The sequence below is a fragment of the Eufriesea mexicana genome, unplaced genomic scaffold (assembly GCF_001483705.2).
Source record: "Eufriesea mexicana isolate 0111107269 unplaced genomic scaffold, ASM148370v2 scaffold106, whole genome shotgun sequence".
In the NCBI taxonomy this organism is placed as follows: Eukaryota; Metazoa; Arthropoda; class Insecta; order Hymenoptera; family Apidae; genus Eufriesea; species Eufriesea mexicana.
Window position 1 is genome coordinate 769046 of NW_016908282.1, and position 13136 is coordinate 782181.

General features: G+C 25.3%; 3 protein-coding genes across 3 annotated transcripts in view; 1 reads left to right on the forward strand and 2 right to left on the reverse strand.

Annotated features, from left to right (window-relative positions):
• Positions 1-2378, forward strand: part of LOC108555017 (PCTP-like protein) — a 3497-nt gene extending 1119 nt beyond the window's left edge. Inside the window, exons 2-5 of the mRNA XM_017910490.1 lie at positions 35-187; positions 267-391; positions 466-588; positions 1830-2378. Coding sequence (XP_017765979.1) covers positions 35-187; positions 267-391; positions 466-588; positions 1830-1958 — 530 coding nt within the window. The 3' untranslated portion in view covers positions 1959-2378. The remainder of the gene's footprint in view (positions 1-34; positions 188-266; positions 392-465; positions 589-1829) is intronic.
• Positions 2379-5031: 2653 nt separating this feature from the next.
• Positions 5032-8523, reverse strand: Hira (histone cell cycle regulator-like protein). Its single transcript, XM_017910491.1, has 11 exons — positions 8373-8523; positions 8242-8304; positions 7971-8081; positions 7291-7889; positions 6988-7196; positions 6666-6926; positions 6050-6593; positions 5781-5970; positions 5415-5699; positions 5251-5345; positions 5032-5165 (listed from the first exon to the last, which is right to left on the reverse strand). The coding sequence occupies exons 1-11, from the start codon at positions 8407-8409 to the stop codon at positions 5043-5045; spliced, it is 2517 nt and encodes an 838-aa protein (XP_017765980.1). The 5' UTR covers positions 8410-8523; the 3' UTR covers positions 5032-5042.
• A 648-nt stretch (positions 8524-9171) lies between these two features.
• Positions 9172-12339, reverse strand: LOC108555019 (dim gamma-tubulin 6). The gene is made up of 8 exons (XM_017910492.1): positions 12250-12339; positions 11849-12146; positions 11520-11673; positions 11296-11438; positions 10435-10631; positions 9972-10356; positions 9659-9907; positions 9172-9596 (listed from the first exon to the last, which is right to left on the reverse strand). The coding sequence occupies exons 1-8, from the start codon at positions 12337-12339 to the stop codon at positions 9172-9174; spliced, it is 1941 nt and encodes a 646-aa protein (XP_017765981.1).
• Positions 12340-13136: the final 797 nt, after the last annotated feature.

A 13136-nucleotide genomic window follows, 5' to 3' on the forward strand; every position in this document is an offset into this window, starting at 1 on the left:
TATATAATATATATATGTATATATATAAAATTAGTGGCCTGTCCATCACCATTGAAAAACAGAGATTTTGTTCTACAAAGATCATGGCTTGATACTGGAATAGAGCAATTAATTTTGAATCATTCTGTTTTTCATAAAGATTATCCACCAAGAAAGCAATTTGTACGGGCAACATCTTATCTTACAGGTAAAGTTTGAAACTTAGATTAAAGTTTATTATTTATGTAAATATTTTATCTCTTCATTATTAAAATCCTTAATTTAAGGATATATTGTAAGACCATCTCGAAATGGCGATGGTTCTGAGTTGGGTTATGTATCTCATACCGATCCACATGGAAAATTACCAGTTTGGCTAGTTAATAAAGTTACACAAATATTTGCTCCAAGAGTATGTATTTTTATTGATTATATCTAAAAATTTTTTTTATAGGAAAGTATTGAATTTACATTTTTTTGTTTTAGATGGTTAAAAAGTTACATAAAGCTTCTATAGCTTATCCTAATTGGAAATTACTTAATAATCCAAATTATAAACCTTGGCATTTTCCAGAACAAATAACATCACCACGTATAAAAATTGGAGATGTAAGTATATTTTTGTAATTTTTAATATTAATCTTTATAAAAACAAAAAAGTGTTTTATGACAAAATAAGAATTGCAAATTTGAATTCGATATATTAATTAATAAATTATTGCAGTGTGTAAAATCTGTAGAAGAAAAAAATTCAAAAAATAATTATGTTGATGAATCAGAATTAAAAGAATCTATTACAATGGATAGTGATTAACTTTCTTTAGTAACATAGACTTTTACATTATTAGCATTGAAAAACAAAATAATAGTTCATATAACACAGTATCATAGAAGTTTGTAGTATTAACAAAGTTTCATAAAATGTTATTTGCGAATGTCAATGTATATAACTATACACATATACACAACGCGCGCGCGCGTACACACATGCGCGCGCACGCATACACATTCACACATTTAAGTAAATTATATTAGTAATAATAGTATCACAATTTTTGATGTAATGAAACTTAATGCAATGAATGACAGTATGATTAATAAGAATACATTATGGCCTGACTTGTATTAAATACTAGTTATGGTTTGTCATTGAATGGAGCATCTGTATATTGTTAAGAAACATAATTTCTGACATATAATTTATGATATACAATATGCAGATTGTAATTTTAAATTTATATTTACTTGTATTTATTTATATGAATATTAGAATATTATATACTCCAATAAATTTAGGATATTATATATTCTAATGAATTTAGAATATTATATATTTTATCCTAATCTATACAATTTTTATGAGATGAAAAGTATTATTAAAGGTCTAAAAGATTTTCACATAATTTATATTAAATATATATTAAGATTATTCCAATACAGTTGGATATATAAATAATGATTATGGAAATATTAAAGAAAAGTTAGAATTTGAATACAATAATTGTAATCAAATACAATAACATTATTATCTATGTCTTAAAAAATAACGGGTTATTTTATGATATTTATAACGATTTAAAATTTTACAATTTATCTGATTGTTAACTTATTTTTTTTTATAAATGTCACTCAGCTACTTTTATTTTAATAACATAAATTTATCTTGATACATGAAATGTTTTAAATGTTATCTATTGATTATTATATATCAGCTAGTTTATTCAGACAACATGGGTAAATATTTGCATCAAGTGAAATAAATTCTTTTAACTTTGTAATATTAATTTCTCTATTTAATATTTATTTTGCTTTATGGAAAATTAAAGATTTTTTATATTTATTTACTGTAGGATGCCAAAAATAGGATTTATTGTCTTCAACGTACAGGAATTAAATATATATATGTTCCTTCTTTAATCGAAGGAATATCGGATCTGCGCGAACGGTTTGAGACACTGAAAACGGACAGAACAATATGAACAGAATAATACGAACACTAAACTCGGAAAACTAGTTTAACGCAAGAAAATAACGTTAAAATAACATAACTATAACACACGAAACACGCTCTAATTCGACTTCCTTTAACACCGAACGACTCACGCCTGTGGCGGTCACGATCTATTTCTACGAGGACCCTGTGTCGTCGAGGGTCTTGTTTTTATACTTTTTGCAAACCTCGATGGCGTGCTTTTTTCAATCGCTAATTGGCTAATATGATTCAGCCCATTAGCAATTTGCTCCTATAAAAAGAACGTCACTTTCCGGATTCGCAATTCGCTCTCCTCGACGATTACGATTTCAGCATCGGTTTCAATTTGCTTCTAGAAAAATGTCATGCATAGGTCATCGACCGGTTTATAATTTGTTTTTCTGAAATAAGAAATCCCGAAATAGTATCCTACACGATATTCATATTTATGCAATTATTTATTTTTTATAATAATAAATACACTTTGTTATTTTCTATATTTAATATCGTTTATTAAAATGTGTATATATACATACATATATACATAAATATGTATGTATTTATATACAAATTGTCAAAGTACATATTATTATTAATTATATTGTTTACAAATTTTTATAATTAATGAATACTATAATTTTTTAGAAATAAATTAATATTATACATTTTTTATAATATTTCACTTTTTATATACCTATAAATTATTTTAAATATGTACTTAGTAAAATATTTTAAGCATGAACATTTTTGCTTTAGGATTTATTAGCCTTCATATAGATAAAAATTGTTTTATGTGTATTCAGTATATTTTTTAATACATTATGAAATATAAACAAATAAATAACTAAAAATTTCACTATATATTCCTGCAGTTATTATTAGCATTTTTATCTTATATAGAGTGTCTCATGCAATTATATCAAACTGTATTTTTGAAATAATTAGAGACGGAGTGAAACATTCTAAGGCAAAATGAAATGATAGAGGAAAAAATATATTCTGGAATTCATTGCATATACTTTTTATGCATCTAGTCAAATAGAAAATGTAATGAAATAATAGTAATTCTGATAATATCAATTAATATAACTCTCCATTCTCTATAAAAAAGAATTAAAGTACTTTAATCTTGAAATTATCTTTAAAAGTTATTATAGTTTGAATTGAATATGTTTAAAAGTTATAATTATGTTATTATAATGTATCAGGATTTGTTGTATAATATTTATACTATAGCAAATATTAAATTAATTTTTCATTGCATTCTAAACACTTTTTCATTTTCTTCGTGTTGCTTAATACGGAAGTTAAATTTCTCACATATATATATATATATATCTTTTGTGTGTCACGCGCGCGTGTATATGTGTGCCTACATATACTAATAGTTTTAAGATATGATCATCTTAATATTTTTTCACAGGGAATGGAAAGTAGTATGGACTATTGTGTAGAAAAGATCTTATTGTATATGTTATGTACACAAATGCATAAAAATGCATAAAATTTATTCAAGAATATGCTTTTTCTGTGCTATTTTATTTTGCTTTATAAGATTTTATCTCTAGTAGTTTTAAAAATACATTAATAAAATCATATAGTATATTTTTAAAATCTTTACTATTTAATTATTATCTTCATAGAAAATATCTTGCAGTAAAATTTTATTTAGCCTAGATAATTTATATTCTTATATGATGTCATTCATTGTAATTTGAATGATACAACTAACTTGGTGCAAATTTAAAATATAAAAGCAATATAAAAATATGTAAATCAATTATTTATCAATTAATATTTATATATTGTTTGTATTTATCTACATAATACAATGTATATGATTAATGTAATTTATTATTAATGTAAATGTTATTTTTATCTGTTATGTGAAACTATTAATGATAAATTTCATATAATATTCTTTCATATTATAAATACATATATGCAATTAATAGAAATAAAATGTGAAAAAGTTATTGCATTTCACATAAGTATTATATTTCAATGATGTATTTCATAAAATTCATTTCATTATTATTAGTTTTATGATGAAACAAAAAATTTCTGTGTAAGTAATCATGAATGTATTGACAGTCTATCATCATCGATTTCACAATTTTATTATTATGAAAACTAATAAGTCTCAAGCATTAAATATTCATTAAATAATAAATTATGTGAAATACATCAAATCTCGCTATATTTTTGAATGTCATAAATATTTTCCATATTGATAAGTAAAATTACAACTCAAATAAGGATACTTTCATATTGATATTGAAGTTTGATGAATCATGTATTGTATGACATATAATTTGTTTAAAATGTATTAAATGAAAATAATATAAAGTTGTTAAAATTTTTAATCAAGAGGTATATATTATATTCCTTTATCCTTATAATTAATATTATATAAACACATTAGATATTCTGTAATGGAACAGATTAAACTGTTTAATGACATTAAAGTTTAAAATAAAAAAAGATCACTTACTTAATAAAAAATGTCATTGTTATTATGTACTTATTTTAATTATTACATTGTATATGATATAAAAAGACTGTACAATTTTGTTGCTTTATAAAGATTTGTTTTTAAAAATATACAAGAAATATAGATCGATTCTAAGAAGGTGCTTGAAAACCTGTACGTGTTTTTCAGAGTTTTAAACCAGTAAAAAGATTTTAATAATCATGAATTCGTAAATTCTTTGTTTTGAAAATATATCTACTTGTATATTGTATATTGGTATATTATGGTATTTAATTATCATATTCTATAACATAAAAAAACTGTCACTATAAAATAAATAAAAAATAAAAGTCACAAAGTACAAAATTGAATTATTATATGAACATTTATGCTGTGTATATACTGTAAGAAATTATTTTAAAATTTGATGCACAATTTGCTTTAAAATTATGTTTCAACATACTTTCAAAAGTAAGAAATTCATTAATATATTTTTACTGTTATCTTCCTGTTACAAATGCAATTACATTTTCCGGTTTTCTAACACCAGTTTAGAATATATAATAATCACAATATAAATTCTATATGTTATTTTAGATTTGTCGTGAATAATTACTTTTAATTAATTTGGTTTTTTAATGCTGTTAATTGTTCTATATACTCAAGATACAACCTTTGCCAACGAAGATGTCCTCCAACAACAGATAATACATCTTCTAAAAGTTTATGTTTTTTTATTCCCTATATAAAAAATAAAAATATGGTGTTATACTCAAAAATAATAATAATATACTGAAGTTATGAATAATATGTATTGAAATACTACCAAAATTAAAGGATCCCATATACTCTTAGAAGCTGATGTATGGCTTGGACCCAAAAGTTCATCTAAGATTAACCTTAGACGTTTCTCTAATCCATCTAAAAAGATACTGTTTTATGAAATATGGTGGTAAATGACTAAAAAATGAAAGATACATATATCGATACCTTGAGTTAATAAAAATGACACTAGAGCCATAAGCCAATGTATATATTCTTGTGTGCTTCCAAGAGCTTTTGAAGCAAGTAACTGTTGCTCTAAATAAGATACTACGCTTGGAGCACTATGAGGTAATCTTGGATTAGGTAAAGTATTTCCTGCTGTTCTGAATAGACCTTCCTGCAAAGAAGACAGTGGACCTCTGGGAGCTCTATTTCCAGATGCACTTGATGCATTAAATGAAGCCCAACGCCATATAGGATCTTGACTATCACCAATTAGTAACCATGTTCCTAAATACATTTTTATTTTTTATACACCTATTGTATATAATGTATAATAAATTGTGTTATTAGTTAATATTATTTATATACCCATTTCTTTATGATATACGTATGCTCTAGCATTAGTGAAAGCTAAATGTGGCATTCCGTTATATAAAGTACAAGACAATAAAGAGGTACCAGGTACTGCTAAATGTGCAGCAGATGTAGAAACTATTAGTCTACACGAATATCCTATTTCCCACACACGTACAGCGCCACAACTTGAAATAACCATTACCTACAAACATTGGTTTGTAATAAATAGTGCTTAAATAGAGAAAAAGGAAAAACTGATAAATTAAAAGAAAAGTTAATACTGCATTTCCAACTGCATGGACTTTTGCGAGTGGGGCAGGTGGAGCTAAAGGCGGTGCTGGACGACATCCCTTTGCAGGATGAAATGTATGAAGACTACCATCTTCTAATCCAAGTGCTATAACTGCTGGTGATGCAGCTAGTGCTACAGCACTATATCCCAAATACAGATCCCAAGTTGGTTCAGAATCTGTGCCTTTAAATACTTGTAAATGTGTTAAACCTTGGTTGTTAGTGACAGTTACCGCATAGTGACCAGCTTGTTGAGATAATGAACTGGATGGTTTTAATGGAGGAAGTATAATTTGATTTGTACTTCTTTCAGATGTAATTTTTGGTTTTTTATTAAATGGTGCATTGTATGGTTTTGGTGTAGCTTGATCACGACGTTTTAATGTAAGTGTAGAGGTTTGACTATTTATGTTGATAGCATTTATAGAAGAGGTCACGTTTGGCGTTACGACATCATTTCGTTTTTCAATAACAATAGAACTTTTTACTTGGCTTGTAAATGTTGGTGTTCCCAGTCTATTACTTGATGAATCCCTAAGTAAAATGATTACTTTAATATAAAAATATATAAATACTATAATGCTGTAAATATACAATTTAACTTACATTATGTCAGATGGTGGTGGTATAAACATTGGTGTGATTCGTCTTTTGCCATCTGATGTTCTCGTTTCAATTTGTTTATTAATTGGACCTTTAGCAGGAGTAGTTGTAGTAGTAGTGGGTGGATGTACTAAATTAATATTTGGTGGTGTTTGAATTGGTTGGGTTGACGTTGCCGACATTTTTAGATTAAGAAGTTCAGGTGCTTCCATTACAGTGCAACCACCTTGAACTAATGGTTTACCATACAAACGCTCATGAAGACTACTCTATAAACAAATAAAAATTATTAGTTGTTTATTATTACTGAAAATAATTTATGTACAATAAATTACTTGTTAGAAGACCACACGGTGACCAACTAGCATCCAATACTGAGTGTGTGAACAATTCATGTATTACTACCAATGGTCTTTTTAGAGATGTCAACCATACGGATAGCGAACGATCACGTGATCCTATAGCAACACAGCAATATTGTTGTGGTTTAGAAGAACCAGGTTGCTTTTTTTGTAGAATATTACCATTAAACCTCTACAAGGTGTTTGAAGAATTAATAAATTAATTATCTAATAAATAACTTTAAATATGTAAATCGTCAAATTTATCTTTTATATTTAATATATACCACACATGTAACAGCTTTACGATGACCAACAAAATCTTTATCTTGTGTCCATCCGTCTCTTTCAATTATTTGTGCTGTAGGGCCTCCACCATTCATTGCATGAGCTGATACCAAATACTGTCCATCTGGGCTCCAAGATAGCCTTAAAACATGAGTTGTTCCACCACATTCATCAAATGGTTCTGATATTAATGCTGCTTCTGTCCAATCTGTTGTACGCCATACTCTTAATGTTTTATCATCAGATTGAGAGGCTAAATATTTTCCAACTGGATCCCACGTAATTCCTTTTACAAAACCTGTATGACCTTTTAATACAGCTACAATAGCTGGAAATTTTGATGCATCCCATACAATTACACTGTTATCCACTGATGCAGAAGCTAACCAGGGACTGTGCGGTGCCCATGCAAGATCAAGTACATCAGCTTCATGTGAGCGCAATGTAGCTATACAACGCCATGTTTCAACACTGGATTTTCCACCAAATATTGAACTTCCACCTGATCCCCCTGATAATCTCCAAATCATAATTAATTTATCTACACCACCTGATGCTAATAATCCATTGTTACTCCATCTCACACAATTGACACAAGCTATAAAAAGTAATAGATATATTTATCTATAAGATATATCTTAAAAAAGTATATTAAGTTTTACTATATGTATATTCATACCAAGATGATTATCTAATTGACACAACATTTTTGGAATATTTTCATCTAACTCTGAAATTTCATTAACCACTGGTTCCATATTCCATATAACAACTCTTCCAGAATCTCCCCCTATAATTAATTTTAATAATCATATGACAAATGCAAACTAAAATTATAATTTAGTTAAATACATTATATAAAGCAAGAAATAAATAAAAATAATAAGTTCAATGTCTTACTTTTACAAAAGGTATTAAGTATAGATAAATTAAAAGTATTAATATTATACCTTGACCACCAGTAGCAAACCTTTTTCCATCTGGATGTATATCCACAGAAAATATTGAATATCCTACAAATTGAACATTTTATAATACATTTCAACTGTAAACAGATTTGAACTGTAAATTTTAAACTGACCATCATGTGTAACCCAATTAGGTTTTACCAATTTCATAGTGTTTTATTTATTAAATCTTTGTTGATTCAATGATTATTTTTCATGATTCATTTTTAGTATATTAATATTTAACTGAAGCTTTTATTCTTTCTGAACATAGAATCTGCAACAGTTGCAAGTAGTATAACCTTAAATTAAGATACAAACAGACTCTTCATTTTGGTGTATTTCTATGAACACATGTAAATTATTGTGACGAATATAAAGCTCTTTTTTATACAATATGGACTGCATTCTCTTTATATATAGCATATTTTACATGTTTTAAGAATAACATATTATATTATAGCAGATAATAATTTAAAATAAGAGTATAGTAGATATGTATGTGTATATATATATTGTTATAGGATAAGCATGCTTGATAAAACATAATATGACATATCTTAACTATGTAACGGAATACGTAAATATGCAGTGAGTTTTTCAAATTAATTTCTTTGAAGCATATATTTTGAATAAACAAATTTTGTTATAAATTTGCATTTTATATTTGCGTTATATCTACTCTCTTATATTATACTGTATGAATTTCATAAAAATACATATTTACAGTATTAGATATGTCGTTATAATTATTTTTAATATAAATTCTCTAATCTATAAATAAAACATGTATTATTAGAAAAGAATTTTAAAATTCAATAAATAAGTAAATAAGATAATAAATTTTTTTCTAAAACAAAATATAAAAATGTATTTTTTGCATACATATTGCTAAATAGTCAATTATATAATATAAAGTGTTCATTCTTATAACTATTTATTTTTACACCTTACATATCTGATTTTAGGACTTGGTGTACGATTACTCGCTTCAAGTAATTTTTTATAACGTTCAACTAAATCTCCAATTGAACGTCTGTTTTGTTTAGCTTGTTTAGTTTCAATGATATTATTATCAATATTATTTTTAATTTCTACATCTATTTCGCATATGTTGAGTACATCAGCTTTATTTGTAAAGTCATTCATTATATCTTCTATTTTTGATATATTTTCAGATTTATCTTGTTCGATAATTAAATTTTTTGGAGTAGTAAATTCTGCACTTAAGTTACAGAGACTTTTTGTTGAAATATCTAAATTAAGTTCTGATATATCGTGCATTTTTTCAGTTGCATTTGCAAGTACAGTTGAATGTGCTTTTGAAGAACACGGTAAAGATACCATGCTTGAATTTGCTGCAAAAAGAGAAAGGGAAAGTTTTCTATTTTCTGAAAAAGAAATCAATGTTGCTGTATACCTGCTCTATTATTTCTTTTTATACGGGAAGAAAATAGCCGTGAATATTTTTCTGCTTGTTTGAAAGATAATAAATACTTTCTGGATGCCACCATATCCATATGTAAAAATTGTTTTCCATCATTTATACTTCCAATTGTATCATCAAAATTGATTCGTGATACTAATAAATTTTCTCTTAGTTTTGTTTCATGTGATGTGTGATTTTGTTTTAAACGTTCGTATCTTGAAAACAATGACTTATGTGTAGCTAAAAAATTTGTAAATATATTATTGAATATATTTAGCAATTATATAAATAAATTTAATCTCACCTTCTACTGGCGTTAATTGTAATCGTTTTTGAAGATCGCTTTCTTCATCATTATAGTTCATATTAATTTTTATAAGAGGTGATAACATAAGCATATTACTCATGGGAAATACAGCATCGTCATGAATTTGTATTATATTTTTTTGACACAAATTATTTTGTGTTTCTGATATTATTTTTGTAATATCTACTAGATATGTTTGTATTATATTGAATGCTGTTTTTATATTTTTAGTATTAGCCTCTATTTGTAACAAACATTCTGAAAAGTCTTCTAAAATATCTACTTTCAATTGTTGTTCTAATTGAATGAAAAGAAAATTAAATAATAAAATTAAATTATTCAATATTATTTTGTCATCCTTATACAATTGAAATAGAAGACACTGAAATATAAAATATTTTTATATTGACTATCTTTTATTATATTAATGTTTGTTAATATACACTATAGAAGTACTTACTTGGATATTTGGAGGAAATAATTCTGAAATCTTTAAATGATTTATTTTTTGTAACTGTTCTGCATTTAACATTTTAATGTCACTATTATTGTTTAATACTATATTATTCACTTTATAAGCAAGCTGTTCTATATTTCTTAAAATTGCATTTTTTATTTGTATTTGATTTATACCCTTATTTATATTCATTTTCCACACTAAAATTAGTTAATAATTATTGGTTTGGAAATTGAAATATATATATGTGTGTTTTTTATCTGGAAATGTGTAAATTTCTCCAAAAATGTAGGTGATGTAGAAAAATATTTAAACAAATATTTAATGTTGTCGAAATCATATATTATGATGCTGTTTATTTAATTTTGTGATAACCTTGAAAAATTCTGTGAAAGTCACATTCGAACTTTTAAACAGAAGATATAAAATTCCAAATTTGATGTGCCATTTTTTCTTCTAAAATCATCAATATCAAGACTGACAATACAATTTATCTGTCTTATCTGTATTAAGTAAATATAACATTGATGACAAGTGTTCGACAGTTTATATTGTGATAATGGTTTATGCAAAAAATATAAGTGTTTTACAATTATTTTGATGTCAATTATAAGAATATACAATGAAAAATATAAGTTCTTATTTGATAATTTAAATATATGATTGTTATAGAGCTCTCTGAAGTCATCACAAGGTCAAATAAATATAATTATCATATGGTCCTTTTAATAATATATAATATTCATCTAAAACATTTCACCAAATCACACATATTTTTCAAAATATTTACACATTTGTAAATAAAACAAACACACTGTATATATAGAAATATAATTAAGAAAATGAATTAGATATGATATCAACTTTTTATTACTTCTTCATTATTTATGTCTCTTAAACATTTTTTAATTGAAGGATGCACAGGTGCTGTATGTGTAAGATTTGTAATTAATTGCTCTTTCTCAAATATTTTTTCAATAATATTACTTAGTGTTTCTTTTTCTTTCCTAAAAAAATAAGATACTAAAATTAATATTTTGATTACATTTCTACTTATACATATTAATAAAATAAAATATAAATCTTACTCCAAAACAAATTTAGTTGTATTTTTTACTTTTGACAAACTTTTGTATTCATTTAAAATATTAGAATCAATTTTTGTATTGGTCTTTTGTAAAAATTTTTTTGCTAAATTTCCTTTACTTCCTGCTTGTGGTGCAAATGCAACATTATATGTAGCTATAGAAAATAAGAATTTAATAATAAAATAGGTATTTATATTTACATATACAAATATAATTGATTTATTATTGAACGACAAACCAATAATATAATGAAATTTCAATAGCTTTTATCATAATGATAAATGAAAACTAATATATTCAGAAAATAATTTTTATTGGAAATATCTTACTTTCACGGACAATATATCTTCTTAAAACTACTTGAGATAATTTCCACATAATGATTGTAAATTTACTTCCACCTGCATGAATTAAATGGGACATAAGAATATTTGGAAAACCAATATCAGGATTTTCCATAGATATAATTGTTAAATAGTCTTTAACATTGTTCCGATATTTAGCTTCAGTTTTTTTGCAAATGACAGGCCATTCAATTAATTTTTTAAAATGTTCTGAATCATATATTGTTAGTAAGTAATGTGAAGTATGTAAAAAGCCTGTTGTGTTGGGTTTGTCAAACATACCCTATATATTGAAATATTACAGTAAATTAATATAAAAATGAAAAAAGAAGGCAGCATATTTTAAAATATTTTAAGCATTATTATATTGTTAATAAAAAATGTACCTCACGAAAATGTTTTTTGAACTCGTCACTAGGTTGAATTACTTGAGATAATAAAAGTACATTACGATGAAAAGATACACTTACGGCCATTGCATAAATATAATTGGTTATCAATTTTATACAAAATTATTGCAAGAAAGATATTATAACTGTATATAACTAATTGTTTTATAACAATAGGGTAATACAAAGTACGATATGAAAAGAAATCTTGCTACCAACGGTTGTGTGAAAATATTTGAATTTTAAATTCATATACTTATCAAATTATAGAGGTGAAACTAATGTACTTATTTAAAGTACGTATATTCAGTTAATGATCAAATAACGAATTTGTAATTTTAGGTTAAACATTCTATTAATGCGTAGTATTATACGTAATTGCATTAAATTTGAAACTTGTTGAATTTTTTAAGTATGTATATTTTTTTTCAAATTTCAATCAAGTTAGTTGATACTTTGAATTGGACTGTTACAATCCAAAATGTGAATACTCTTTAATTTATAACTAGCATGTTTTTTTTCTTATCATTACTAAACTTTTAGCTATTTTCGTATTACGTTATGTTATTGGTTGAGTATAACATATCATAATACTATAACCATAGAGAAGATACAAGGTAGACCAATCACGTAATGTGTGTTTTTGTTCCTTGTCTCAAAAGTTCAAGAATTCCTTGACCATACACATTCATTTTTCAATATTACTAATTAAGCATGAAACAAGGTAACGTAATATTAATATTAAACTTGTAAAGATTAAAATTAAAGCTGTAACTGTAACATTATAAATAAATTCTATTATAGTCATAATAAGATTTCATAAGTTTAAAATCAATTTAATTATAAATTCTAATTAAATTAAAATATAATTGATATTAATTACT

Excerpts from the sequence above, each read along its gene's own strand:
- Hira (XM_017910491.1), bottom strand. The coding sequence starts at position 8,409 with ATGAAATTGGTAAAACCTAATTGGGTTACACATGATG. Across the intron at positions 5,700-5,780 it reads CGTATATCATAAAGAAATGG|GAACATGGTTACTAATTGGT; the intron begins GTATATAAATAA and ends AAATGTATTTAG. Across the intron at positions 5,346-5,414 it reads GTCATTTTTATTAACTCAAG|ATGGATTAGAGAAACGTCTA; the intron begins GTATCGATATAT and ends GTATCTTTTTAG.
- LOC108555019 (XM_017910492.1), bottom strand. The coding sequence starts at position 12,339 with ATGGCCGTAAGTGTATCTTTTCATCGTAATGTACTTTTATTATCTCAA. Across the intron at positions 11,439-11,519 it reads ACAACTAAATTTGTTTTGGA|GAAAGAAAAAGAAACACTAA; the intron begins GTAAGATTTATA and ends TTATTTTTTTAG. Across the intron at positions 9,908-9,971 it reads ACAATTAACGCCAGTAGAAG|CTACACATAAGTCATTGTTT; the intron begins GTGAGATTAAAT and ends CAAATTTTTTAG.